The 27,720-nt window shown below is 51.1% G+C and overlaps 1 protein-coding gene across 3 annotated transcripts in view; it reads right to left on the reverse strand.

Annotated features, from left to right (window-relative positions):
- Nucleotides 1–16,921, reverse strand: part of LOC103111301 (cytochrome b5) — a 39,366-nt gene extending 22,445 nt beyond the window's left edge. For 2 of the 3 annotated variants that reach the window (XM_007520578.3, XM_060174052.1), the window contains exon 1: nucleotides 16,703–16,919. In XM_007520578.3, coding sequence (XP_007520640.1) covers nucleotides 16,703–16,822 — 120 coding nt within the window. In that variant the 5' untranslated portion in view covers nucleotides 16,823–16,919. Of the gene's footprint in view, nucleotides 1–16,702 lie in introns of all 3 variants that reach the window. The other variant, XM_060174051.1, reaches the window with a different exon arrangement.
- Nucleotides 16,922–27,720: the final 10,799 nt, after the last annotated feature.

The raw sequence follows: 27,720 nt of genomic DNA on the forward strand, positions 1-27,720 counted from the left end.
TTACTCAGTCACACTCACTCAAATACATCCATATACTCACACACATTCACTCACACTCACAGCCATACTTACACTCACACACATTCACACACTCAGTCACATACACTCACTCACATTAACACACTCATATACATCCACTCACACACATTCACATACTTACACTCACACACACATACACACACACTCATATACATCCACACACTCACACTCACTCACTCACACTCAGTCACATACACTCACACATTCACACACACACTCATACATCCACACACTCACACTCACTCACTCTCACACACACATTCACACACACATTCACACACTCAGTCACATACACTCACTCACATTAACACACTCACACACATTCACACTCAGTCATATACTTACACTCACACATTCACACACACACATACACACACTCATATACATACTCACACTCACTCATATATCCACACACTCACTCACACACATTCACACTCAGTCACATACTTACACTCACACTCATACACACACACTCACTCATGTACACACACACATTCACACTCACACATATACATCCACACACCCACTCATTCAACACATATACATCCACACACTCACACACATCTACCCACACACACTCACACACATTAACACACACACACACACACACACACACACACACACACACACACACACACACTCTCTCCTCACACACACCCTCCCCCCAAGGCTCAAGTCTCTCCCAAGCTGCCAGCTTTTCCCACAGAAGCCCAGGAGAGCAGCCTTCACAGAAGGTGCGGGGTCAGTCCTGGTCAAGAGGCCTTGCTTGACCCAGCCAGAGACAGAGCCAGGGCAGCACCCACTGCGGGCGATGCCCTGGACCCAAAGTCCCCGCACCGACCGACCTTCCAAGCTGCCTCTGTCCCACGGCTGCCAAAAGGGGTGGAGATGACCCCCAGTCCACACACAGTGACTCAGCAAGAAGGAGGGAGGGCTGTGGGCGTTGGTTCAGGCAGAATGGAAACAGCCCAAGTAGTGGAGAGCAAACACTAACCCAGACTGAGCAGAGTCAGGCCGGCCACACAGCCAGCACCCACACGCTTGCTGCCTCCCCTGGGGCCCCGGGGAAGGGACTGGGGGCACGGCCCCAAGGGCCTAGGCAGGGGGACCAGAGTGGGCCCCACAGCCAAGCCTGAGGCCTGAGCTTGTCTCGGTCACGGGCAGCTGTGGGGACATTGAGGGGATCCTGTGCACACCCCCAGCTCCCCTCCTAACGGAACTGTAGAGAATTCTGGAATGTTACCCAGCCAGGCACCCGGCCAGCATGCTGAGCCTAAGTGCGTCTGCACCAGCACCGGTGGGGTCACGGCACGGCTCAGATCTGTCACCGATGAACCGATGACCCCCCCCAAAAAAAAACGCTGCCCCCCTCCCGCCCCCTCCCTTGTCCTTTCTGAGAAGGTCACACAAAAGGGGCCACACCTCTGGCACTTGACCTGGTTAGGGGTCTGCCCAGGGAACACAACCCACCCCTGCACCCTGCAGCTGGCCAGAGCAGGCCGAAAGCTTCAGAAACACCTCTTCCACCAGCACGCGTGCCCCTGCGTGGAACCAGGAAGGGGAAACGGAGAATTTCAACTTTCAAGTTTTGCCTGACTGCAAAGGCCACAAAAGGCAGATGGAGGCAGATGTGAGCATCTGGAGACAAAGATCAGAGCACCTGGCCTTCCCTCAGAGTCTCTCTCTCTCTCTCTCTCTCTCTCTCTCTCTCAGATCCACATCACTCAGTGCCTGCCACTTTCCTCTCTCTCCCTCAGCAAACACTCATCTCTCTCACACAGAGTTGCCACTCTTGGGATTCTTCCACAGGGAGGCCAGTCTAAGCGCCTCTGACTGAAGCTTGCCAGGGACTCTCCCTGCTCCCTCTCCCTCCCCTCCAGCCCAGTGGCCCTGGGTCCAGCCCCCGGTGTCCAGCCTGCCCCCGCTGACACTTGTCCCGGCCTGGGGCAACTGCCCACAGAGCCCCATCAGGACGCCAGCTCTGTGCCTGAGTCTGTGTCTGTTTGCGTCTCTCTGAGATGAACGCACTCCGGTGCTCCACAAACAGGCATCTCACAGGTATTTACTTATGTTGAATTACTTTGCTCTCATTCATCTAGACAGACATAAAGAGACAGAGACACGGGGGGGCATCATAGCATCTGAGCTTCCCCTGGTGCTGCAGTGTCCCCCAGGTGGTGCCTGAGTCCACACCCGTGTGGCATGTGTGTGCAATGTCGGCCACCACCCAGCAGGCTCTCTCTCAAGCCCTGTCCACGCTTTTTTTGTTGTTGTTTTTTGTTTTTTCCTGAAGAAATTCTGGTTGTATTTTGTTGAGTTTTCAGGGCAGGGATGGAAAGAAGCTCCTACATCATAGCTGTACCTTCAGAAGTCATCTGTTTAACTTTTAGTGTTTATTTAACTTGATAGAACAGAGTGGAATTAAGAGGGGAAGGGGAAAGAGAGAGAGGGAGAGGGGGAAGGGGGGAAGGGGGAGAAAGGGGGGAAGGGGAAGGGGGAGAGAGGGAGAGGGAGGGGGAAGAGGGGGAGAGAGAGGGAGAGGGAGGGGGAAGAGGGGGGAGAGAGAGGGAAGGGGAAGGGAAGGGGGGGAGAGAGAGAGGAAGGGGGAGGGAAGAGGGGGGAGAGAGAGAGGAAGGGGGAGGGAAGGGGGAGAGAGAGGAAGGGGGAGGGAAGGGGGGAGAGAGAGGAAGGGGAAGGGAAGAGGAGGGAGAGAGAGAGGAAGGGGGAGGGAAGGGGGGAGAGAGAGGAAGAGGGAGGGAAGAGGGGGGAGAGAGAGAGGAAGGGGGAGGGGAGGGAAGAGGGGGAGAGAGAGGAAGGGGGAGGGGGAGGGAAGAGGGGGGAGAGAGGAAGGGGGAGGGAAGAGGGGGAGAGAGAGGAAGGGGGAGGGGGGAGGGGAGAGGGAGGAGAGAGAGAGGAAGGGGGGAGGGAAGAGGGGGGAGAGAGAGAGGAAGGGGGAGGGGGAGGGAAGAGGGGGAGAGAGAGAAGAAGGGGGAGGGGGGAGGGGAGAGGGGAGAGAGAGAGAGGAAGGGGGAGGGAAGAGGGGGGAGAGAGAGGGAGACAGAGAGACTTGAAGCCCTGCTTCACCACTCGTGAAACACCCCTACTCCTGCAGGTGGGAAGCTGGGACCTGAAGCCTGGTCGTTTAGCTTGGTGGCATGTATGCCTAACCAGGTGTGTCACCATCCAGCCCCTAACGCTTTTTTTTAATGCTTAATTTAATGAGAGACATACAGAGATAGAGAGAGAGAGAGACGCATGCACCAGAGCCCTGCTCAGCACGGGCTGATGTTGGAGCTGGGAATTGAACCTGGGACCCCGAAGCCTCAGGCATGAACGCCTTTTGCAGAACCATTACACTATCTCCCCAGCCCCCATTTAATATCTGTCCATCATTCTGGCAGGGTGAACCCTGGTCTTCACACACAACATCACTGAGCTGCCATCCTGAGCCAATTTATTTAAAAGACCATATAGCTAACAGGAGAGACACAGAGCACCCGGCAGTCTGGCACTGAGCCCTGCCCTGCTCCATGTTCAGCCTCTACCTTTACAGAGTGGAGGGAGAGGGGCCGAGCGGTTGTGCACCCGGTTAAGTGCACATAGTATTAAGTGTGAAGACCTGGGTTCAAGCCCCAGGTCCCCACCTGCAGGGAGGATGCTTCACAAATCTGCAGGTGTCTCTTTCTCTCTCTCCCCCTCCTCTCTCTTTTTAATTATTTAGCTGTATATATATTTTTTCATTATCTTTATTGATTGGATAGAGATAGCCAGAAATCAAGGAGGGAGGAGGAGAAGATAGGAAAAGTGACAGAGAGACACCCTAAGGCCTGCGTCACCACTCGTGAAGCATTCCCCCCTGCAGGTGGGGACCAAGGGCTTGAACCTGCCTGGGTCCTTGTGCCCTGTGATGTGAGCACTTAACCAGGTGTGCCACGGCCTGTCCCCTCTCTCTTCCTCTATATCTCTCCCTCCTCTCTCAATTTCTCTCTGTCCTAGCCAATAAAATGGAAAGGATTCCTAGTGCTGGCACCGAGCCTCTGCAACCCTGAAAGCAAAAAAAAAAAAAAAAAAAAGGAAAGGAAAGAAAGCAGAGGGAGAAAGAAAAGCCTCACTCCCCTCCACCACTCAGAGGCTGGCCCCTCTGTCCCTGCTGCTCCCAGGGGCACAGGGCTGGAACCCGGGACTGGACCACAAGCCAGGAGGGCGCGGGTCTTCCCCACTGAGCCACCTCCCAGGTCCCTCTGCACCCTGGCTGCCAATGCCCCTGGGGCCTCTGGTTCTGATGGCAGCTGCCCTCTCGGAAGCCTGACGGAGTCTCTCTGTGGCTGTGTCTCACGGAGCCCGGTGGCAGGTGGCTGAGGGGTCTCTGCAGTTAGGAAGCCCCACCCCCCAGCGTCACTCTGGGGTAGGGGGCAAGTCTTCTGCCTGTTCCTGGCGGGAACATGTGGTGTATTCTGCGGGAGCGCAGCAGCCAGGAAGCAGCTGCGGACAGCGGCTCAGAGACGGGGCTGCCGTGCACGTGCCAACAGGCCCCGCAGAGGGGCGCGGGGAAGGAGGACCCGGGGGACGGCAGAGACACTGGACAGCCCTGGGGGTGGCCAGTCCCCTCCTCGGCCACACACGGGGGAGCAGAAAGAGTTGGGGAGTCAGAGCCGCCTGACTGACAGACGGGGTGGCAGGGAGGCACAGTGAGAAGGGAAGCGGGCAGGGGACACACCCCTTCCTGGGAAGGACTGGCCCAGGGTGAGGAGCACAAAGGTTCTGAAACCAGCCCAACTTGTTTGGGGCCCAGAGGGGACTGGGCTGCACTGGGTTGGGTTACCAGCTAAACCCAGAGGTGGGGTGAGGAGACCCACAGAACCTTCTGGGCCAGGAGGATGGCAGCCTGGCAGAGGGAACTCCCAAGGGGGACAGGAAGTGGAGAAGGAGGGGCGCCTTCCCCTGGAGTGCTGGGGCTGCCAGGCGCTCACCTGGTCCCTGCAGAGGACTCTTGTCTGTCTGCAGGACGGGAAGGAAACTCCTCGGGGCAGGGCTGGCTCACCTGGTGGGGGAAGGGGGGGGAAGGGGGCTACAGCACAGGGCAACAGGACAGCCGGGTGGACAGAGACAGGGCACACAGACGGGCGGAGACCCCACCCAGCACGAGGAGGGGAGCCTGGCCAGCACACGCCGCCGTGGTCTTCTTCCAACACAGATGCCTTTTTTTTTTTTTGGCCACCAGGATTATCACTGAGGCTCAGGGCCTGCAGGATGAATCCACAACTCCTGGAGGTCATTTTCCCCCCTTTCTATTTTATTTAACAGGACATAGAGAGAAGGGGGGAAACAGAGAGGGACCGAGAGACACCAGCAGACTCGCTTCACTGCTCCTGAGGCCTCCCCCTGCAGGCGGAGAACCAGGGGCTTGAACCAGGGTCCTTGTGCATGGTGGCCTGTGTGCTCAAGCGTGTGCACTGCACCACTGCTCAGTCTGAAAACACCGAGTGTTTTTCTTTCGGGTGGATGGGGGTGGGGGGATCGAACCCAGGGCCACACCTTGTATGTACAAGGTAAGCTCACCACTTCTGAGCCACCTCCCCAGGTCCTAAGATACTGACTTTTTTTTGTTGTCGTTGTTCATTCAGATAGAGAGACAGAGAGAGGGGGAGAGATACGTCAGTGCCAGAGCCCCTATCACAGCAGCTCTCACTCAGTGCCAAGAGTCCTCAAACCCCCCCCCCCCCCACACACACACACACACACATTTCTGCTCATTTCACACATTTCTGTCTCAGGGTCCTGGGTCCTTTGCTCGGCGTCAAGCTCTCGGGCTGGGAGGACGGCGGGGTGGGTGGCAGACACAGGGGATGTCGAGCAAAAGCAACCGCTTGTCCAGTGGTGCTGGGAACCAGGCCTTGGCAGGGGTCACATCGTTGGGCTGCAGGGCCAGGGAGATAGCACAGAGGTAGAACGCGGGACTTGCGTCTCTATAGCCCCAGGGCTGGTGCCCAGCACCGCATATGCCAGAGCTGAGCAGCAATCCGTTCTTCCTTGTAACATGTAAATAATCATGTTGGATTGGGAGACAGCATCGCGGTTCAGCAAAAGGCTCCCCTGCCTGAGGCTCTGAGGTCCTAGGTTTAATTTCCAGGACCACCATCAGCCAGAGCTGAGCAGGGTAGGGCTCTGGTGTCTCTCTCTCTCTCCCTGCCTTTCTCCTCTGTATCTCTCTCATTATAATACAGTACAGAAAATATTTAAAATAACAGGAATGTATGAGTCAAGTAAAGCACAAGGCTTGCCTTGAATAAGGATCAAGTTATAACCCTGGCACCACATGGGAGGCACCAGGATACCAGAGGAAGCTCCAGTGCTGTTGTGTCTCTCCCTCTGTCTCTACTAGGATGCAAAGGGCAGCCGGGGAATGATGTAATCGCACATGAGTGAGGCCCTGGCTTGGCAAGAAGAAAGCAAACACTCCAGAACATTCTGGAAGGGCCGGTGCTGGACCCCAGACAGCTCCTTATCACAAACTCGGCTCCAATGCTGCATGTTTAGAAGAATTTCTGTACTAGATGAACTAAAAGAAACATCTCCCAGATGCTGCCCTTTCTGGCAAAAATACAGTGCCAGTAAATCAGGGGAATGGAGTTCTCTGCTGCCTCAATGAATTCTGTCCTGCGCACTGGGAGGCTCTGGGGACAGACAGACAGACAGCACAGTCCCCAAGGGGGGCACGAGACCAGCAGAGCACACAAAGCCCAGCAGGCAGCCTGGCTCCCAGAGACTTCCTTTTCCTTTTGGCCATTCTCAGGAGTTAGTCACGTGACCCAGAGGCGGTCAGCCCTCCAGCTGCTGGCTCTCACCAGTCTTCCCCTTTCACTCTGCAACAGCACCGCAGCCCTACCCCAACAACACTCTCTCTGGCCTTCTGACTGCAGAAGAACACACAGTTAGAGGACGGAGAACACACACCCCACGATGTCGCTGTTCCGGGTGGGGCCTGAGGACTGTGACGTTCCGGGCGGGGGGGGGGGTCTGTGCACTGAGCCACACACACACCCAGAAGTGTGACATTACACCCCTTCTACCTGGTCGTCCTGTCAACCACTGCGAAGTCCGTAATAATCATAGAAAATTACCCCATGAGGCCAGGCAGTGGCACACCTGGTTAAGCATTCACTCACGGTGCTCGAGGTTCCAGGTTCAAGCCCCTGGTCCCCACCTGCAGGGGTAAAGCTCTGTAAGCGGTGAAGCAGGGTTGCAGGAGTCTGTCTCTCTCCCTCTCTATCTCCCTCTCCGTTTCTCTGTCTCTATCTAATAAAACGAAATAAATAAATAAATAAACTGAAATAATGATGATAGTGATTACCCCATAAATAAAGAGGAGCTAAGTGATTGCAAGACTGGGCGAGGTGAGGTGTGGTCACGCAGCCCCCGCACGAGGAGGAGGCAGCTTACGACTGACACCAGGATGTAGAAAACGCAGGAATGACACAGAAATGGGCGGGACGGATTGCAAAACAGCCTCCAGAGTGCCGTAGCATTTTCATAAGCAAGATCCCATGTCTGGATACAGGCATTTGGAACGTTCTAGAGAAGGATGATCAGAAGTTGTCTGAGTTCTCCTCTGGGCAGCAGGATTCCAGATGGTTCTGATTGATTGTTTGTTTATTTTACTTTCTCTGCTTGAACAATGCTACTGCTCCTCCTGGTCTGACTTTTTCTTTTTTTCTCACTGTCTGTGGAGCTTCCCCTGGTGCTACGTGGGCCCCACACGGTGCCGGGGCTCCAGCCTAGGACCTCACACACCGTAAGGCACGCACTCTATGGGGTGAGCTATCTCCCAACCTCTCTTTGCACTTGCACACACTGACCAATTCCGTGGAATCACCACACATTCACCCCCACCCAAGACAAGTGGAAGCCTGTCACACACACCCCACGTGCCTGAAAATGACGCCCCTGCTGAGGAACCGCATCCTGAAACTTGTTTGTTTGTTTGTCTGCCAAAGCCTGGCTCAGCTCTGGCTTATGCTGGTTCCGGGGATTGAACCTGGGGCTTTGGAGCCTCAGACATGAGAATCTCTTTGCATAACCATTATGCTATCTACCTCTGCCCCAAACCTTGTTTTTCTTTTTTTTATATTTATTTATTCCCTTTTGTTGTCCTTGTTGTTATTGATGTCATTGTTATTGGATAGGACAGAGAGAAATGGAGAGAGGAGGGGAAGACAGAGAGGGGGAGAGAAAGACACCTGCAGACCTGCTTCACCACCTGTGAAGTGACTCCCCTGCAGGTGGGGAGCCGGGAGCTCGAACCAGGATCCTTATGCCGGTCCTTGCACTTTGTGTCACGTGCGCTGTTTAACACGCTGCGCTCCTGCCCGACTCTCCCAAATCTTGTTTTGCTTATTGGATATCATTATTGCTTCTGAGATACGTTCTCTTACATAAATAACAGAGCTGCCCACAGAGCAAAAAAAAATAATTCTAACCATGTATAAGAAAACTGGGCTCTTGGGAGCCGGGCAGTGGCTCAGCAGGTTAAGCACATGTGGCACGAAGCCCAAGGACCGGCTTAAGGATCCCAGTTTGAGCCCCAGGCTCCCCACCTGCAGGGGAGTCGCTTCACAGGTGGTGAAGCAGGTCTGCTGGTGTCTATCTTTCTCTCCTCCTCTCTGCCTTCCCCTCCTCTCTCCATTTCTCTCTGTCCTATCCAACAATGATGACAACAATAACAGTAACAACAATAACTACAACAATAAAAAACAACAAGGGCAACAAAAGGGGAAAAAAAAGTTTCAAAGTTTAAAAAAGAAAACTGGGCTCTGGGGTCGGACGGCAGCACACCTGGTAGAGTGCACAAGGAACCGGGTTCGAGCCCCACTTCCCACCGGCAGGGAGGTTAACTTTCACGAGTGGTGAAACAGGGCTGCAGGTGTCTCTCCCTCTCTCCCTCTCGACAGCCCCTTCCTCTCCATTATTTCTTTTTCTCTGTCTTATCAAATTGAGAAAAATAGTTAAAATTGAACAAAGGAAACTTGGACTTCATCAGAACGCTGGCATGCTTCTCCAAGGGTGTGCAGCATGAATTTCCCAGGTTCACCAGCTTGAAGCAGGAGACTCAACGGACAGCCCCCACTGCTAAAGGGAGGCAGTTAGTGGCTGACAAAGTCCCCCCCCACCCCCTCATCTAAGCTCACCTCAGGCAGAGTGAGCATCTGACTCTCCTTTATCTGAAGGGGGGGGGGGGTGAGGGGGCTGTCCTATAGCTCTCAAGAGCTTAGAGAACAACAGCTGAGGCTTGAAGAAGAAACATTCCCTGATTCCCCCACACTGGCCTGCACAGATGGCCAACAATCTCCTAGCTTGACGAGTTGTTGTTACTGTTTCAGCAACAAAGGGGCCTCAGAGGGATGCTTGGAATCTCCTCTCAAAGGAAGTGAAAAGTTGCAAAACAATAAAAACTTAAGACTCAGGAAGGAGTCCTCGTCTCAGGCTGGATGCCCTCCTTGGAAGCCCAGGTTTGAGTCACCAAACTGGAGTAAGAGAAAAAGTAGTCAGGGGGGCAGGCAAGGACCCATGCAAGGATCCGGTTGGAGCCCCCAACTTCCCACCTGCAGGGGGGGAACCTTCACGAGTGGGGAATGAAGCGGGGCCGCAGGTGTCTCGTTTTCTGTCCTTCTCTATCTCCCCTCCCCTTTCAGTTTCTCTCTGTCCTGACAAATAAAATAGAAAAAAATAAAAATTAAAAAAAAGGCTCTCAGGAGCAGTGGATTCACAGTGCTGGCACTGAGCTCCAGCAATAATCCTGACAGCGATAAAAATGATAAATAATAATGAAACACATAGGATTGGACACAATCACGAAACTGGAGATAACAAGTCTGATACAGAGTGGTCTACATGCTAGGAGAAAGATCATTCGTTTATGCTTGTCATTAAGAGGTTTACCTAGGGGCCAGGCAGTGGCACACCTGGTTAAGCGCTCACATCACAGCACGCAAGGACCCAGGTTCAATCCCCTGGTCCCCACCTGCAGGGGGGAAGCTTCATGAGTGGTAGAGCAGGGCTACAGGTGTCTCTCCCCATCCTTCCCTCTCAATTTCACTGTCTCTCTCCATCAATAGTGAAAGAAAGAAAGAAAGAAAGAAAGAAAGAAAGAAAGAAAGAAAGAAAGAAAGAAAGAAAGAGTGAAAGTGAGTAATAGAAAGAGCCTTGGTCAGAGCTATGGTGGCCCCAGAGTCATGATCTCGTCGCAGGGAGCAGGTGGTAGAGGGCACCTGCAGCTACTCAGGGGCTCACCCCTCTCATGTCTACTGCTCGAGCCCACAAAGCAGCCCGGCGAGGCCCCTTTCTCAGGCCGCAGAGCTCCTTGTACAACTGGACACTTCACCGGTGCCCCTGACTGGGGACAGAATTGCTGTGACGTGCTTGCTGGGTGTCTGCCTCCCACGGGCTCACACTTTCCCCTCCAGTCCTGCCCACTGTGGCCTCAGCTGCTTCTCCGCAGCCTGGTGCCCGCACAGAACCCACTGTGACACCTGTCAACAGCACTGACACCCGCCCTGCAGCTTCAAAACCCAGGAAGGCGCAGAGAGCCCAGGCGGCGGGTGGCACCCCGCCACTCATCACACAGGCCGCTTCCTCAGCAGGCAGGGATCCAGGGCACGGGCACGGGGGGCGGGGGGGGCTGGACTGGCCAGAGAAAAAGTCACTCCACCGTTCCGAGAGAAGAAGTGTCCAGAACCTCATCCAAGGCAGTCCAGAGAAACTGAGTTCACTGCAGAGGTAGGAAGAACCCTCACACACACACAGCCCACCAAAACCCCCACCTGTAACAGACTAGCGGTGGATCCACCTGCCAATGTCGAGCAGAGGGGCAGTTACAGAAGCCAGACCTCCCACCTTCTGCATCTCCCCAGATTTTTTTTAGTCCATATTCCCGCAGGGGGAAAATGTTAGGGGAAGATGACCAGAGGGTTCTTCTGAACCTCAATTCCATCAGGACGCAGAGAGAGAAAAGGAAAAAAGTAAAGGAATTCAGAAGTAGTCGTAGGTGTAGGTTTGACTCAGAGAGGAAGAGAAGGCAGGACCGGGGGGTGGGTGTCAAATATGTATAGTTACAGCTAAATAGTTGTGGAAATAATAGTCAAGTCGTATCTGTGACCTTGCAGTTTTCAATGGAGGGAATGGGGACACACAACTCTAGTGGTACAAAGTGTGGAATTAGACCTGGTACCCCATAATTTTGTAAATGAATACTAAATCACTAATAATAAAAAACAACCCAGGGAGTCAGGCGGTGGCGCAGCGGGTTAAGCGCACGTGGTGCGAAGCGCAAGGACCGGCGTAAGGATCCCAGTTCGAGGCTCGGGCTCCCCACCTGGAGGGGAGGCGCTTCACAGGCGGTGAAGCAGGTCTGCAGGTGTCTGTCTTTCTCTCCCCTTCTCTGTTTTCCCCTCTTCTCTCAATTTCTCTCTGTCCTATCCAACAATGATGATAACAACAATAACTACAATAACAATTAAAAAAAAAAAAAGGCAACAAAAGGGGAAAAAAAAAAAACCACACAACCCAATCTCTTATTTTTTTAGTTCCATGAAAAGGCTTTGTGAATTTCAAGAGTTGTTAAATGACAAAAGGAAAAGAGGGGCCTGGTCATGAGACACCTATTGAGCACATGTTCCCACATACAAGGACCCAGGTTCAAACCCCTGGGTGATGCTTCATGAGCAGTGAAGCAGGGCCGCAGGTATCTCTCTCTCTTTCTCCCTCCCTCCCTCTGTATCCTCTTTCTTTCTCCGTTTCTCTCTGTCCTATCAAATAAATAAAAGTAAAAAAGTGGCCTTGGGAATAACGGATTCGTAGTGCAGGCACTGAGCCCCTGGTGATAACCCTGGTGGCAGTTAGAGAGACAGAGTGATGGACGAAGAGTTTCTGGGCTCCATTCTCTGGCTCAGAAGTGGGGAGCAGGGGGCTCATGGGGCTGGGTAGAGGCCTCTCCCCTCCCTTTTTAAATAAATAGTTTTAAACGTCATATTTATTTCTATATATACTTCTAATCTATTTTTGGATAGAGACAGAGAGAAACTGAGAAAGGAGTGGGAGGTAGAGAGGAAGAGAGAGAGACAGACACCTGCAGCCCTGCTTCACTACTCATGAAACTCCCCCTGCAGGTAGGCACCAGGGGCTTGAACCTGGGTCGTCTTGCACTGTCATGTGAGTGCTTAACCACCTGGCCCGGAGGCCTCTCTGTGTCTGCACTTGAGCACCACAGAGGTGCCGCAGCACTGAGAGATGTTCTCTCTCTGAAATAAAAGGAATGGCAAGGGTGGCCTGGGAGCCGTAATCACCCAGGAATGGCCACACCGCGTGGGAAGGACAGAAAGGGACGCGTGGGTGTGCGGTGGGCAGCTCCGGCTGAGAAACCCCAGGCCCTAGGGAGGGGGCTGGGGACAGGCAACGCGTCCCAGCTGAGGGGCCTGCTTCTGGGAGACCTCTGTCAGAGGACAGGCAGGGAGCCCAGGGCCCCAAGGGGAAGGGGGCGGGGGAGGGGACCAGGACACTCCGCGGTCAGCAGAGAGAGTGCTGAAAAGCTAGTCCCCTATGCCGGCAGAGGTGCTGGGCCAGCCTCCTGATGTGACACTTTCAAAGTGACAGCCACAGTCCTCCCCCAGTGGGTCCCGCTCCCAGCCACCGCCGGCCTCAGGAGTGCTCAGCGCCACTGCTGGGGCCACTCCAGACCCGTCCTGGCACTGTTCCGGGGTCACTCCAAGGGATGCTTGGGGGCACAGAAGCACCGGCTCCCCGAGAGGGCCCAGTGTGGCTGCTACTGGCCCCAGGCCTGCTGGCCACAAGGAAGGGCGTGCAGGTTGAAGGGCAGAGGGGACCCATGCAGGGGACACTCAGGGGGGTGCCTGCAGGCCCAAGGACAGGGGAGTGGCGCAGAGCTGAGTTCAGGGGGAACCAACACCAGGCCCCACGCAGTGCTGGTGGTGTGACCCTAAGGCCACCTCCCCGGGCTACTGGAGAGCAACAGGCAGGGTGTCAGCCGACTGGCCGCACTGGACTCAGACCACAGAGACCCCAGACCCCCCCAAGAGTGAAACGCAAAGCGTTGGCTCAGCCCACGAGTATCCTAGCCCTCCCCGTCCGTCCATTCCTGAAGAGTGCACACTGGGTGGTTCGGGCTGGGGAATCTCGGGGTGCTGTGTGTGGGGTGGTTCTGCTCCTAAGGTGACACTGAGCAATGACTGGAGACAGGGCAGGGATGTTACGGGAGGAGCGAGGGGCCGCTGAGGAGACTCCAGTTAATACAGGCAGCTCTGCTGAGGGCTGCCGGAAAGCGCTGAATCTGGACACCCTGTTATCTCCTGGCACCCCACCAGCTGGCAAGCTCCAAGCAAAATACATTACTGATAAGCATCAAGACAAGCTGTCCTTGAAAAACAGATTTCTTTTCACTAAAAAAAAAAAAAAAAAGTTTGCAAAACAGAAGTTGGCTGACATAGTCCATCAGTCAATCCAGCAAAGTTCAGGCTTCCATTTCTTTCTTTCTTTCTTTCCTCAAACTATCAAAAGAATCCACATCAACAAAACAGGAAATTTTTAGCACTGGCGAGGATGCGAAGAATGAGGAACTCCGTTACAGTGCTGCTGGGAATGCAAGTGGCACCACTCATACAGTACGGACAGCCCTTGCACAGAAATGGAGTCCTCTTACGACCCGGCAATCCCACTCTCGGGCGTTTATCCAGTGGACACTCACACATTCATTCGAAGGGACACGGCCCCCCATCTCCACAGCTGCATTGTCCACAATAGCCCAAGGGTGGACGCAGCCCAGCCCACATGCCCACCCACAGATGACGGGATAAAGAAGTTATGGGATACAGACTCCATGGACTACTACTCTGCAATAAAAAAAAAAAAAAAAAAGATGAGATTTTGTCTTCTGGGACAAAATGGATGGAACTGGAAGTGATTATGCTTAGTGAAGTGAGCAAAGATGTGAGAGACTACAGAATGGTTTGTTTCACTCGTGTGGAATCCAAGAGAACTGAAACACATGAACTTGCAAAAAAAAAGAAAGTAGCCAACCCATCTCTAAGACCTTGGGTGAACTATGCTGGTTATCCTTGGGGCTGGGACTATACTCCTATCTTTTTTTTTTTTTTTTACCAAAGCACTGGTCAGCTCTGGCTTATGGTGGTGCAAGGGATTAAACCTAGGACTTTGGAGCCTCAGGCATGAGAGTCTCTTTGCAGAACCATTATGCTATCTACCCTCTGCCCACCCCTATCATCTTATGACCTTGTGAATCATTATTAAATAACGAATTAAAAGAAAAAAGAATCCTGTCATTAAACTACTCACTCACTGTCAGGAGCAGGAGTGGTGGTGGGGTGCAAATGTGTTCACATCCATGATTCAAACTCTGCCAAACAATAAAAATACAACCAGAGAGAGCAGAGAAAAGCCACTTGGGGCTGGTGGCACCAATCAGCACCCAACATAGAGAGTCCTGTCAAGAGAACACTCTCCCTGAAGGTAAATTGCTTTGGGATTTTTCATGACCCCCAGTTTCTACTACTACAGAGGGAAAGGGAGAGGGAAAAGAAGGAGGAGGGGGAGGGAAAGGGGAGAGGGAGAAGGAGGGATATCTTCAGAGGGGTGGTCACAGAGGTGGCACAGTGGTTAGGGCATTGGTCTCTCAAGCATGAGGTTCTGAGTTCGATCCCTGACAGTACGTATGTACTGGAGTGGTGTCTAATTCATTTTTTCTCTCTCTTTCTCTCTCTCTCTCCCTATTCCTCTCATTAAGAAATAAATACAAATATTGGGACCAGGTGGTGCTCAAGGACCAGGGTTCGAGCCCCCCAGTCCCCACCTGCAGAGGGAAAGCTTTGCAAGTGGTGAAGCAGGGCTGCAGGTGTCTCTCTACCTCTCTATCTCCCCTACCCTCTCCATTTGTGACTGTCTCTATCCAATAAATAAAGATAATTTTAAAAAATTAAAAAGAAATAACTAAAAATATTAAAAAAAAAAAAAAAAAGAGAGAGAGAGAGGTATCTCCAGAGGGCAGGCTGACAGTGAGGCAGCAGGTGGGTGTGGGGTGGTGGGAAGGACCTCGGGGAAGGGTTCTAGGTCTTCAGACGGTTCTTGGATGACTATCCAACGGGCTCAAGGTGCACCCAGGTGTGGCTGCGGGGAGCCCTGTCAGGTGTGCAGAGGGGAGGGGTGCTGTACAAGGTGTGTGTGGCTGCACTGACGCAGGGCAACACCTCCTCCCCGGTGACAGAGTGAGGGAGAGATTCGGGGGCTCCTCCTGGAGCACCCACAGGGAGGTGGGGAGACCTGGAGAGAGCAGGCTGGGGCGGCCCCAGTAAGCAAGCAGAGAGGTGTGTCCCTCGCATGCAGGGAGCACACTGGGAGGTGTGGAACTGGGGCAGCAGGCTGGGGGCACCCGGGCATATCAGCACAGAGGTGCGGCAAGCCCCAGCTGATCCGCACAGGGACACGGAGGACTCCCGGGGAGCCCCCAGCTGAATGCGCATGGGAAGTGGGGAGCCCCGGGGAACCCCAGGGGATCATGCACAGGGAGGTAGAGCGCCCCCAGGTGATCACACACAGGGAGGTGTGGGGACTCCAGGTGATCACACACGGGGAGGTGTGGGGACCCCAGGTGATCACGCACAGGGAGGTGTAGGAACCCCAGGTAATCACGCACAGGGAGGTGTGGGGACCCCAGGTGATCATGCACAGGGTGGTGTGGGGACCCCAGGGGATCACGCACAGGGAGGTGTGGGGACCCCAGGTGATCACGCACAGGGTGGTGTGGGGACCCCAGGGGATCACACACAGGGAGGTGTGGGGACCCCAGGTGATCACGCACAGGGTGGTGTGGGGACCCCAGGGGATCACGCACAGGGAGGTGTGGGGACCCCAGGTGATCACGCACAGGGTGGTGTGGGGACCCCAGGGGATCACACACAGGGAGGTGTGGGGACCCCAGGTGATCACACACAGGGAGGTAGAGCGCCCCCAGGTGATCACGCACAGGGAGGTGTGGGGACCCCAGGTGATCACGGACAGGGAGGCCCATAGGGAGTCCTCAGGAGACCAGCACAGGGAGTTGGGGGGCCCGGGGCGCCCCATGTGAGTGCACACAGGTGAGTGGGGGCCCCAGGTGAGCGCGCACAGGGAGATGGGGGCCCCGGGGCGCCCCAGGTGAGCGCGCACAGGGAGATGGGGGCCCCGGGGCGCCCCAGGTGAGCGCGCACAGGGAGATGGGGGCCCCGGAGCGCCCCATGTGAGCGCGCACAGGTGAGTGGGGGCCCCAGGTGAGCGCGCACAGGGAGATGGGGGCCCTGGGGCGCCCCAGGTGAGCGCGCACAGGTGAGTGGGGGCCCCAGGTGAGCGCGCACAGGGAGATGGGGGCCCCGGAGCGCCCCATGTGAGCGCGCACAAGTGAGTGGGGGCCCCAGGTGAGCGCGCACAGGGAGATGGGGGCCCTGGGGCGCCCCAGGTGAGCGCGCACAGGGAGATGGGGGCCCTGGGGCGCCCCAGGTGAGCGCGCACAGGTGAGTGGGGGCCCCAGGTGAGCGCGCACAGGGAGATGGGGGCCCCGGGGCGCCCCAGGTGAGCGCGCACAGGTGTGCGCGGCGGGGCCGCTCACCTCCTCCAGGAACTTGGTGAGGTCGTACACCTTGTGGTGCAGGATGAGCCAGGTGCTTTTGCTGTGGTTGTGCTTCTGGATCTCCTCCAGGGTGTAGTACTTGACGGCCTCGTCGGCCATGGTGGAACGCAGCGGCCGGCTAGCGGAGCGGGAGCAGCCGGACGACTCGGGTGGCGACCCGGGACATTCCCCACCGCTCCGCCCGGGCTGGACTCCCCTTACTGGGGGGGGGAGGGGGAAGGAGGGCCGACGCCGCTGATTGGCCGGTCGTCCTGTCGCTCTGAGGCCCCGCCCTCTCCCGGCGCTCTCCGCCCGTCCCAGCGCGCCCTCGCCCCGTACGCGCGCGGCGATTGGCTGTCGGATGTGCCCCTCACGGCTTGAGGTCGGGTGGGGCGGGGCTTCCCCCGCGCTTGCGCAGAAAGGGGTGTGGCGTTGGATACGGGAGGTCTATCTTCCCAGGGCGATGCAGCCAGGATTTCCTAATCTAGCGCCATCGGCCCGGGCCTGGACGTTAATGTGTAGCCGGAGCGCCTGGGCTGCCAGACTCGGCGTGGACTGTCCGCGGGCAAAGGGTTCCTGGGCGGTGCGCACTCCCAGTGACACGTGTGCCTGGAGAGACTCACCTGTCCTGTAGCCTGATCTCAGCCCAGGCTCACTCGCTGCTCCCAGTAAACAACAAAGAAATAAGCACACACACACACCCAAAACCCCGAAATATTTCTTCCATAAAAAGCCATAAATAGGGGCCGGGTGGTGGCACACCTGGTTGTGTGCACATCACAGTGCAAGGACCTGGGTTCAAGCCCCCAGTCTCCACCTGCAGGAGGGAGACTTCACAAGCAGTCAAGTAATGCTGCGGGTGTCTTGTCTCCTTCTCTCTGTCCTCTGTATTTAACCTCTTCCCTCTCAGTTTCTCTCTGTCCCTACCCAAACTTTTTTTTTTTTTTTAAGCAATAAATGAGTAAGAGGCAGAAATGCCCTCTCGGTTCCTAATTACTCGGAATGACTGCTGACTTTCTACAAGTCAGCGATGGGTGTCTTCACCATCAGTCCACAGTCCTGCACAGTCTTCAAAGAAATCTTTAATTATGTATTTGCTTATTTCTGTCGCTTTTACAGAACTTTTTATGTGTTAGGAGTACTGCAGTACTTGGCCCACCAGCAAGGTGCCAGTATCCCTCTCTCACAAAGCTCTAGGGTTCCCTCAGTCCCCCCAGGTCTGTGATAAAGAGACAAAGAAAAGGGTCTGTGTGGCTCTGTTCCCTTAAATTGTTTCTTAAATCGCAGTCAGGAATGAGATCACCTACTCCTCTCTGTCCTACTCCTCTCTGGCTTAATTTCACTCACCACCATCTCGGGTTCCAGCCATGTGGTAGCAAAAGACATCTTTTCTTAGAGGTGAGCACTATCCGTGGACACTCAGCTGTCCTTGGACAACAGTTGTTTCCATCTCTCGGCTATACCAAAACAACACCTCCATGAACAACGGTGTGCACTCGTCTTTTCAAATTAGCATTGCTGTGTTCTGGGGGAATTGCTGGATCAGAAGACAGAAATCCTGAATTATAGATAGCCCTTGAAATAGAACCTCGGAGAGCCAATCCCCAACTGGGCTGGCCCAGGAAGATTTGCAAATGTCAAGAGTGAGAAGGCAGATTCCAGCATCTTAGAAGGTTATCTGACTGCTTCTTAAGGCCTTTTGCAGCACAAATAGTTAATTCCAGTAAAAGCTCCCCAAGTGGTTAATCCTCAGCACCTTCTTCTGTAATCTGAGGTGCTTTGTGGAGGTGCCTTCCCTCCTCCTGCTCCCCACCTCCAACTCAACGCTAGGACAAAGTGGTTAACATTACCCCAAACATTCCAAGTACTTGCAGTCATTTTTCTTATCCTCTAGTGTAAAGCAAACACCAACAAATCTAACATTTCATTACATAGAAATGTTCCTAGTGCTACACAGTGCCGAGTGAAAGTAAATAATTTTCATGAGAGCACTGCTTACTGCTGACATAGGGGGTTTTGAACCTGGAACCTCTGGGGCCTCGGGCAGGCATGTCTTGTGCTGTCTCTCCAGCCCTGGTTTTATTTCCTGTTGAAGTAACAGTGCATTATGTGTTTCCAGTGAGCCTTGCTGAAAATCAACATGTTTTTTACACTAAGATAGTTTTTCTTTATTTATTTCAAAAAGGAGACATTAACAAAACTGTAGGAGAGAAGGGGTACAACTCCACACAATTCCCACCACCAGATCTCCATATCCCATCCCCTCCCCTGACAGCTTTCCCATTCTCTATCCCTCTGGGAGTATGGACCCAGGATCACTGTGGGTTGCACAGGGTGGAAGGTCTGGCTTCTGTAATTGCTTCCCCGCTGAACATGAGCGTTGACAGGTGGATCCATACTCCCAGCCTGCCTCTCTCTTTCCCTAGTGGGGCAGGGCTCTGGGGAAGCAGAGCTCCAGGACACACTGGGGGGGTCGTCTGTCCAGGGAAGTCTGGTCGGCATCATGTTGGCATTTGGAACCTGGTGGCTGAAAAGAGAGTTAACATACAAAGCCAAACAAATTGTTGAACAATTACGGACCTAGATGCTGGAATAGTGCAGATGCAGTGTTGGGGGGTACTCACTGCAGACTATTTTGTATTTTTGCTTTCAGGTATATATTTTGCCCTAGTTTATGGATACGTGTGAACATATGCTCTATCTCACAGGACCTGGTCTATATCTAGGTTTTGGGACTTTGTTACTAAGATAGTTTTGCCACTAACAAGTCCAGCATATTTTCCCCTGGTTAATTATTTAGGAGTAGAGTTGGTTTTCCAAAGGTTTATAAACACAATATTTCCTGGGAGAGGAGCCAGGAAGGGTTTGTAAATATTTGTGTTCCTTTAATTTCTCTGATGTGTTTGTCTCAAAATTTGCCTAGATTTACCTACCCCATGGCCCAGTACTTGCCAGACAGGATGCTTCCTTATACCTATATTTTAGAATAAGGAAGTCTTGTTGGATGGTGGTGGTGGTGGTGGTGATGCTTTGTGCTAGACCCTGTCCCAAACATTTTTCAAGTCAGTGCCATGTGGTCAAATGATTACCTCATAGTCTTTCACCTAACCAACTACTAAACCAAGGAGAAAACCCAGGTTACTGGTGGCAAAAGATGTGCTCATAATCACTTTTGGAATTATTTGGAACTGGGGCAGAAATCAGACCCAACCCTGACATTGGAGTAGAGAGATTCAGTCCTCCATTATTAGAAGTTTTGGGAGACTCAGTAGTCCTGAGAATTTTTAGGGAAATAGTGAAAGTTTTGGCTTATTTTTAATACTTCTATATTTATTTCTAAAAAAGACAGAGTAGAAAAGAGAGAGAATCAGAACATCACTCTAGCACATCTGATGCCAGGGACTGGACTCAGGATCTCATGGTTGAGAGTCCAGTGTTTTATCCACTGGGCTACCTCTTGGGCCATATGGTTTACTATTCTTTAAAAAAGAGTAGGAAATATATAACACTACACACAACAATGAAAAAGAGGAAAACTTTCAAATCAGTAACTTAAATTCCTATTTTGAGACAGGTGCCTAGGAGTAGGGGATGGAGTAGGTGGGATAAGTCCAAAGGAAGCAACTATAAAAAATATGAGCAGAAATTGAAATTGAAAAAGGAAAAAACAATGGAGAGAATCAAAGGAACAAAACAAAGATCAGTAAAATCAACAGAACTCTAGCAAAACTGATAAGAAAAAAGAAATCACAACTTACTTATGAAGAGACTCCCCTGCAGGTGGGGAGCTGGTGGCTCGAACCGGGATCCTTACGCCGGTCCTTGCACTTTGCGCCATGCGGGGTTAACCTGCTGTGCTACCACCCAACTCCCCACAATTTACTAAATATGGGAAATTAAACAGAAGGGATCTGCTAGAGGTCTAGGCCCATCATATCTATGTGGGAATCCAAGGATTCCCTGACTAGGGCCCGAGGTGATGGGGTGGCCTGGTATTGACCAAGAAGGAAATCATTAAGTGATCCAGTCTCTTGCCCTTTTCCAGGTTTTATCGTCCCTCCTTTATCTGATGAGGGTAAACTTTCTCTCAGTTGTTAAAGCACTGTGTGTCATTGATTGTATACAAGTCAGCATCAGGTCTATGGGGTCTGGCCTCAAATTGGGGAGGAAATAGACCTAGGATTTTAGTAGAGTCTAAGTTACCTTTAAGTTTCACTGCATTTCCTTGTTTGATGATTCTAATGAAGGCCATCATAGGGGCAGTAATTGTCCTTTAGCTGATGTATATGTATTGCCAGAATCTCTCTTGTCCAGCTGTATAGTGTCTCATCCAAAGGTTATCAAGAAGTGACAATAACTTTGATGCTGTCAGAAGGTATTAAGACATATTTTACTTACTTTCTTTTTGTATATAGACCACAACTTTCTCAGCCACTGATCTATTGTTGCTTTCAGGTTTTTGTCTATTACAAATTGTGCTGCTATGAACATAGGTGTGCACAGATCTCTTTGGATGGGTGTGTTTGACTCCTTAGAATCAAGGACTTTGAAATTAGACCAGAAACTAGCAAATACTTAGAGGAAATATTGGTGGAACTCTTTTTTCACTTAAATTTTATAGACATTTGCAATGATACAAATCCAGTTGCAAAGAAGACAGAAGTAAAATAAATTAATGGAACTAAATCAAATTGAAATGCCTCTACGAGACTTCTAAAGAGTAACCCCCAACTCTATACAACCTCTTTAATAAACACAGAAAAAAAATTGGAAGGAAAACATGCAAAATTGTTCCTTGGAGCCAGCATTGTTCTGATACCAAAATCAGATAAACACAGCACAGAAAGATTCTTAACTATATACATCAGCAAGTACAAGTCAGTAACACATAAGAAGCATTAAGTCAGGGCCTCAAGCCTGGGAGGGACTCATACCCACACACTGTCCCTATGTTGTGCTAGACAGCTCTGAAGCCCAGGTCCTACAGGAGGACTTTTCTGCACTGTGCACATGTGGAGGGAGGTGACAGCAAAGGATTTGAGAAGCCCTGCAAAAGTAGACTAAGTCAGGTGGCAACACATTTCCTGTCCTGGGGCTTTGTGTATTTTGAGGCTGCCACACAGGTCATTACATGTTTTTCCCCTAATTGTCCTGTTAGCCCATGCTTCTGGAACCTGGGGCCAGACCGCACGGACCAGCTGTTTGTTCCTGTGTGTCCTTGACGGCTGATGAAGATCCTGTGTTAGGTCACTGTGTCCTGCTCCCTCAAAGGACTGTGAGCTCCTCAGTGCAGCCAAGTCACAGAACCAGGGCTGCTGATCCTGACACAGGTGTCCAGGGAGGAGGGGGGTTGCAGGCTGACTTCTTTATCAGTTCATGGTCCCTTTAGCGATGGTGGAAGACTGAATGCATTCTCTCTAAGACTAAAGTATAGGACAAGATGTCTGCTCTCACTGCTACAGTCCAGGAGTACTGAATGTTCTAGTTAGTGTGATGACAGGAAAATGAATAAGTGGTATAGAGACCATAAAGGAAGAAAAAAACTATTATTTATAGGTGATGTTATCGTCTACAAAAACCAACAAACAAAAGACAGCTCAGATAGTTCGTGAAATACAAGCTAAACATACAAAAGCCTATTATGTTATTATATACTAGAAAGAATAGTAAATAAAGATACAAAAAATGGAATAATTAAATCTTGAAAAAAATGCATATAATTTACATGCTCTCTTTTTCAGCCACCAGGTTCCAGATGCTACCATGATGCCAACCAGACTTCCCTGGGCAAGATGACCCCACCATGTGTCCTGGAGCCCTGCTTCCCCAGAACCCTGCCCTATTAGGGAAAGAGACAGGCAGGCTGGGAGTATGGATCCACCTGTCAACGCCCATGTTCACCAGGGAAGCAATTACAGAAGCCAGACCTTCCACCTTCTGCACCCCACAATGACCCTGAGTCCATACTCCCACAGGGATAAAGAATAGGAAAGCTGTCAGGGGAGGGGATGGGATACGGAGTTCTGGTGGTGGGAATTGTGTGGAGTTGTACCCCTCTTACGCTATGGACTTGTCAATGTTTCCATTTTATAAATAAATAAATTTTTTAAAAAGAATTTACATGCTGAGAATGAAGAGAGTCAATGAAAGCACCAGAGATGATCTCTACATAAAGAGATAGTCTGTGTTTACGGGTTGGAAGAGCTAATACTAGTAATTATTCCCAAAATGATGTACAAGGTTAACATAATTCCTTTCACAGTATCAGGGGTGTGCTGATAAACAGACAAGAGTATCCTAAAACACATATGAAAACACCAAAGTTAGAAGAGTTGAAACTCTGGGGCTGGGTGATGGCACACCTGGTTGAGCTTACATGGTACAATGTGCAACGACCCGGGTTGGAGCCCCAGTCCCCAACTGCATGGTGAAACAGTTTTGCAGGATTCTCTCTCTCTCCCTCTTTGTCAACTCCTTCCCTCTGAATTTCTGGCTGTCTCTATCCAATAAGTAAAGATGATAATAAGAATTTTTTTCAAAAAGAGTAGTTAAAACTCCTCTGGGGCAGGGAGAGGCTAAAGCAGAAGTCATCACTATGTGATTTCAGAAGTTATCGTCTCACCGCACTAAGACTGCATGTTGTTGGTGGTGTGATATGTATTCATGATATGCATTCCAGGGCCATGAAACAGAGCTGAGAACTCAGAAATAGTTCTATATCAATACAGCAAAGGATGTCGACCAGGGCCCAAAACCAACTCAAAGAAGGGGAGCTAATCTTTACTGTGAACGGTGCTTGAGCAATTAAATGTGAGCTTTCTAAATCTCTGGCCTTTTAGAAAAACTCAGAGTGAGTTGTAGATATGCACTTACATCCATGAGACTTTTAGAAGACAACCTGTAAGAAAATATTTAGAATGTTGGGTTTGAATGAAAGTTCTTAGAGGGGCTGGGTGGTGGCACACCTGGTTGAGTGCACATGTTGCAGTGCACAAGGACCCAGGTTCGAGCCCCTGGTCCCCACCTGTAAGGAGAAAGCTTTGCGAGTGGTGAAGCAGGGCTGCAGGTGTCTCTCTGTCTCTTTCTGTCTGTCTCGCCCTTCTCTCTATTTCTGCCTGTCTCTATCCAATAAATAAATAAAGATAATAAAAAAAGAAAGTGCTTAGACATGGAACCAAAAGCATACAAATAAAAGAAAGTAAGTGATAAGTTAGACATCCTCACAATTTAAAGCAAATGCTTTGAGGGGCCAGGTGGTGGTGCACCTGGTTGAGCACAAGCATTATAGCGCGCAAGGACCCAGGTGCAAGCCTCTGGGCCCATCTGCAGCGGGACAGCTTCATGAGCAGTGAAGCAGGGATGCAGGTGTCTTTCGCTCTCCCTCTCCATCTCTACCTCCCCTCCCGAGTTCCCACTGTCCCTACCCAATAATAAATAAGTAAATAAAAATATTATTTAAATTGCTTTGAGAAAAAATTAAGAGCATGAAAAGACAAACTATAATTTGGGAGAAAATATTTTCAAACCACATATTGAGTAATGAACTCACAAAAAAATTCTTTAAAAACAACATTTGGGGAAAAAAATTTAAAAGGGGCAAATAGTATCGATTTTTTTTTCCTAAAGAGAATGCAATGTGGGTAAAACATGTCCATCCATGAAATGAAGACATGAAGATTACACATTTCTTCCAATACTTACACGCAAAAATGATGACAATGTTGCTTGTTGGTGAGGATGTGGGAAAGTAGGATCATTCCTATATTGATGCTGGGAATATAAAATAGTATAACTACCCTAAAGATGCTCAATGTCTAAAGAAGAAGGGGCTTGTCAGGCAAAGTAAGAACTACAAAAGCTGGATAAGGGCAAGTGACCAGCACACTTTAATGATGGCTCTTTGGCTCACTACCAGGCCACCCCATCACCTGGGGCCCTACTCAGGGAATCCTGGGATTCCCACACAGACATGATGGGCCTAGACCTCTCTCCATTGTCATTGGTCCCTCTCTCCATTGTCATTGGTCATCTCCATCAGGAATAACACAATGGACCCCTTTGTGGGCCCCTATAGACCTTGCCCTCAAGGTGAATCAATAATGATAGAGACTGTTCCATCCAGGAAGGGAGGCTGGGCCAGAGTCATCTAGGACTCGAGGAAGATGGGTCTGGCAGTGGGTGCAGCCTAGAATGTTCCTAGCTCTGCCTGCAGAATGCGAGCTCAGACCTACAGGGGTACAGAGGTTTCACAGGCTTCTGTAGTGAATAGAGGCCCCAGAACAAATTGATGGGGTTTACAGTTAATGGTATTTTTATACTTTTCCCAGATTCGGGAGCTACTCTCTGTCCTGATCCAGCTTTCTCGTGCTATTTCAAACCCTGACACCATCTCCCCAGGTAATACCTTTGGTCCACCTGCATGTTTTTGCCATAAAGGCAAAAATTAATAAAGTCATGGGCCCCTTGGAATCCACCTAAAATAGACCTACTAGCTTTTTCCAAAATGGAGACCGGAGATCTCATCTGCTATATTCTTGCCTTTTAGGTTCCAGATTATTAAACAATTTGTTCTCCTTTATACCTTAATGCTTTTTCAGACACCAAGTTGCAGATGCTACCATGACACCATCCTGATTTCCATGGGCAGACAACCTCACCAATATGTCCTGGAACCTCCCCTCCCCAGAGCCCTGCCCCACTAGGGAAAGACAGAGACAGGCTGGGGGTGTGGATCCACCTGCCAACACCCATGTCCAGTGGAGAAGCAATGACAGAAGCCAATCCTTCTACTTTGTACACTTCATAATGACCCTGGGTCCATGCTCCCAGAGGGATAAAGAATAGGAAAGCTTCCAATGGGGGGGGGGGGATTGGATATGGAACTCTGGTGGTAGGAATTGTGTGGAACTGTACCTCTCTTATCCTATGGTTTTGTTGATATTTTCTATTTTTTATAAATTAATTTAATTTTTAAAAAGAAGGGGAGGAAGGGGAAGGGAAGAAGAAGAAAAAGGAGGAGGTGGAGAAGGAAGAGGAAGGGGAAGGAAAGGTAGAGGAGGAGGAGGAATAGACACGCATGTGCTCATAACTAACAGGTGTATGTTTATCCTCAAGAGATGACACTTAAGGTCACACCTAAACCTGTACACAGTTGTTCATAGCAGTTTCATGGTTGTGGCTCCAAATTGGAAGCCCTAAGCCCCCCGCTCCATGGCTAAATAAACTACAATGTGGAAGTACCCTACGTGCAGCTCCAGGCACTGACACTGGGCAATGCAAGGAGGCAGCATTCATTTAACTTGGGCAGATCTCCAGGGCATCACACTAAGTGAAAAATGCCGGCCTCAAGAAGTCCCATGCTGTATTGTAAATCACAGGGAAATCAGCCTGCAACCACCGTCCTTCCCAGACATCTGTGGGGGTCAAACATCAGAGCTCAGCGGGCCTGGCTCTGTGGAGGACGCTGCTTCCAAACCTCCGGGCTCTGTGAAGGAGCAAGGACACAGGGGCCTTGACACGGCCTTCCTCAGTCATCAGCGATGCACGGAGAACAGCTGGGTCCCTGATGCTTGAGTCCTGGGTCTCAGAAGCACGGCCTAACAAGGTAGAGAGGGAAAATGTTTCTCACGGCCATGCGTGGTTGCCTCAACATGTAGATGTCACCAGGATGGGGGCCATGGTGCTGTCTGCCTCACTTTACTCTGAAGAATGTTTTTAAAATGTGTACTTAACGGGGCCAAAGTGCACCTGGTTGAGTGCACAAGCTACCATGCACAGAGATCCAGGTTCAAGTCCCCAATTCTCACCTGCAGGGGGAAGGGGTGTGTGAAGCACATTTTCAGATGTCTCTCTTCTTCTCTATCTCTCCTTCCCCCTCTCAATTTCTCTATCCAATAAAATAACAAAATAAAAATATTTTTAAATGTGTACTTAACCTCCCTCCACAAGTGCATCTCTTACAGTAGCCTAACAGGCAGGAAGATTACTGATTATTTTGGTGAAAATTGGGGAGAGAAGGGTTCCAAACCCACTTTACAAAGAGCCAAATGCTGCTGGCTGAGTGCGAAACCACCCAAAACTACCTAGGATGAAACGAAAAGCCAAATGCCAGGTGGCAAATCTCGTGGCTGGGCGTGTTCTGCCAAGGCCAGTCAAACTGTCGCACACCTATTCCTTCTTGAGGGGCAGCGAGGCCCACTTGTCAACTACTACAGGTGGAGCAGGCTCAGAGAGAAGAGGTGGCCAAAGGTGACCCTGCTTCATTCTAAAGTCCTTGTAGTGAATTAGCATTGCAGTTGCCGCCCCCTCCCCTGTGGGGTTTTCTGTATGCATTATGGGTAAGCATGTGTGCAGGGTACTACTGATTATATAAGACCCAATCTGTCAGTGATGGAATCTTAAACTCCTCCCAAACTTTTACTCTGAAATACTCTGAGTTGCAGCAGCAAATGCTGGAGAGGTTGTGGGGACAAAGGAGCCCTCCTGTACTGTTGGTGGGAATATCAATGGGTCCAACCTCTGTGGAGAGCAGTCTGGAGAACTCTCAGAAGGCTAGAAATGGACCTACCCTATGATCCTGCAATTCCTCTCCTGGGGATAGATCCTAAGGAACCCAATGCACCTATCCAAAAAGATCTCTGTACACATATGTTCTCAGCAGCACAATTTGTAATAGCCCAAACCTGGAAGCAACCCAGGTGTCCAACAACAGATGAGTGGCTGAGCAAGTTGTGGTCTATATACACAGTGGAATACTACTCAGCTATTAAAAATGGTGATTTCATGCTTTTCAGCCCCTCTTGGATGGAGCTTGAAGAAATCATTTTAAGTGAAAAAAGTCAGAAACAGAAGGATGAATATGAGATGGTCTCACTCTCAGACAGAAGTTGAAACACAAGATCAGAAGAGAAAACACAAGTAGAACCTGAACTGGAATTGGTGTACTGCACCAGAGTAAAAGATTCTGGGGTGGGTGGGGGTGGGGAGAATACAGGTCCTGGAAAAGGATGACAGAGGAC

This window comes from Erinaceus europaeus, chromosome 15 (assembly GCF_950295315.1).
Source record: "Erinaceus europaeus chromosome 15, mEriEur2.1, whole genome shotgun sequence".
Lineage (NCBI taxonomy): Eukaryota > Metazoa > Chordata > Mammalia > Eulipotyphla > Erinaceidae > Erinaceus > Erinaceus europaeus.